The sequence below is a fragment of the Olea europaea genome, unplaced genomic scaffold (assembly GCF_002742605.1).
Source record: "Olea europaea var. sylvestris unplaced genomic scaffold, O_europaea_v1 scaffold2010, whole genome shotgun sequence".
NCBI classification, from domain to species: domain Eukaryota; kingdom Viridiplantae; phylum Streptophyta; class Magnoliopsida; order Lamiales; family Oleaceae; genus Olea; species Olea europaea.
Window position 1 is genome coordinate 1 of NW_019237985.1, and position 2100 is coordinate 2100.

Here is a 2100-nt window from a genome sequence, read left to right on the forward strand (position 1 = left end):
CTTTAATTCTTTCATATCCTTAACCTCCATCAAAATGTTTGTCTTAGAGGTGTTCAACCGAGTGAGAGGTGCTGATGGCGCCTTGTTCCTGCGTTTATCCCGGGGAACCTCATGCCGGGGGACGGGATCATGTTGCTTCTTGTTCTCGGTCTTTTCATGAGAAAGACCAGATCTTCTTGGATTTAGTGATTCCTCCATATTAATGTATTTTTCAGCTCGGGTGAGGAGCTCGGTCACTGTCTGTGGCGGGGTCTTTGATAAAGACATCTTGAAAGCTTCACATCTTACGACGTAAGTGAGGGCGGAGACAGCTGCCGTGATGTGAAAGTCAGGTATTTGAAGTCTTTCCTTGTAAAACTTTGTCATAAATCCTCGTAGGGTTTCAGTTGGTCCTTGGCAAAGTTGCATGAGAGAGGTCGCGGTCTTCCTGATTCGCTTGCTACTTGCAAAGAAGGCTGAGAATTTATCAGCCAAATCTGAGAATGAGGCTATGGAGTTGGGCTCCAATGTCGAGAACCAATCCCTAACAGCATTAGTCAACGTTTGTGGAAAGACTTTGCACATAACCTGATCCGGCGCAACTTGCAAGTTCATGACATCAGTGTATACATTGAGATGGTTGATGGGGTCGGTCGTCCTATCATACTCTTTAATGTGAGGATATTTGAATCTGTCGGGCAAGGGCTATGACAATATCTCTGGCATGAATGGAGTGTTAGACGTGAAACCTGTTGGACCCCGAGCATTCCGTTGCAGGCCAGCTGTAATTCCTTCTTGAATGATTTGAGTAATTTCATCGAAATCCACGGCGATCGATCTCGAGCCCGAAGCCATATTGTGAATACCCAAGGTTCCTACTCCACCATTTGCGGGGTTTGGTGGTCGTGCTCGATCATCAGTCATAAAACCACCATGCTCCGCCTGCGCCGGCGACGAATGTGAATTTCTTTGACTTAACAGTTGCGTGAGCGTGGCCACCTGCTGACGGAGCTCTTCAAAGGCTTCGGTTGTGATGACCGCTGGTAGAAGTGTGAGCACTCCTGAGGATTTTTCATGAGGAGCCGATTGATCTTCGGCAGGATGAGGGATGGGAGCGGATGAGCTTGCGGTAGGAAGACCTGATCGTGTGTTAACCATGGCTTTTGGTAGCGTTTCCCACAGACAGCGCCAATGATACTACCAAAAATCGTACCTGTATATTTCCCAAGCTTGATGATTCGAATTGAGCACGATCGTAGTCTTCTGGTACCTGTAATAAAGGTAACGAGGTGTGTTCTCGTCGCTCCTCCAATGTTTAAGTCATAAAGGGAATTATACGCGTGAGGCTATAAATTGGAGAATAATGAAAATGAACCTCAATAATGGCTCAAGGTTCTGTATTTATAGTGTTAAGCGACATTCTCCTAGTGGGACTCAACTAGCTAGGTGTCCTTATCTGTTGGAGTCCTGTATAGTTAACGAGTTGGTCAAATACCATAATTATATGTGGGATAGAATCCTTGGGGGAGTCAAGTATATGGTTGAGTTAGAGTCCTAATTGCATAGGAGTTCTAAAAGGTCAACAATCGTAGGTTGTGAGGGGAGGGTATGCTCGAGGACTAATAATACTCGAGTACAAGAATCGCAATATGTAAAGCAGCAAGACAATGAGTGCTCGAGAATAACCCTCAGGTTGAGCATATGCTCGAGCACTCCATATGTGGAATTTGCGGGTTTATCCAAGATTTGTGGTCGGTATAAAATGATCGACCATTCATGTATATCATAAAAGGATAGCGTAATCCTCGAGATAATATGGTGGTCGGGTCATCTGGAATGTCAGTATCATTAAGGATCAACTTGATCTTTTTAAAAGTTTAAGACCAACTTGCTCGGGCAATGCTAGCTTAAGGACAAATGACATAAATTACCAGATAACCAAGTGATTAATTCAAAAAGGCTTACTAGCACGAAACGTCTGTACGTTTGACTTTTGTGTTCTGTTTGATTGTCAATTGTTTTCGTGAAAAATGTATTTTTTCCACTTAAATTCATACTTTTATTCTGTTTAACTGATATATTTTTTCCATGAAAAATATTTTCTTACTTTTGGTCATGTGA

At 43.3% G+C, this 2100-nt stretch overlaps 1 protein-coding gene across 1 annotated transcript; it reads right to left on the reverse strand.

Moving 5' to 3' along the window:
- Positions 1-24: 24 nt before the first annotated feature.
- Positions 25-594, reverse strand: LOC111379606 (the record flags this gene model as incomplete). The annotated part of the gene is made up of 1 exon (XM_023003017.1): positions 25-594. A coding segment is annotated over exon 1 (570 nt), but the record flags the coding sequence as incomplete, so codon positions are not given.
- Positions 595-2100: the final 1506 nt, after the last annotated feature.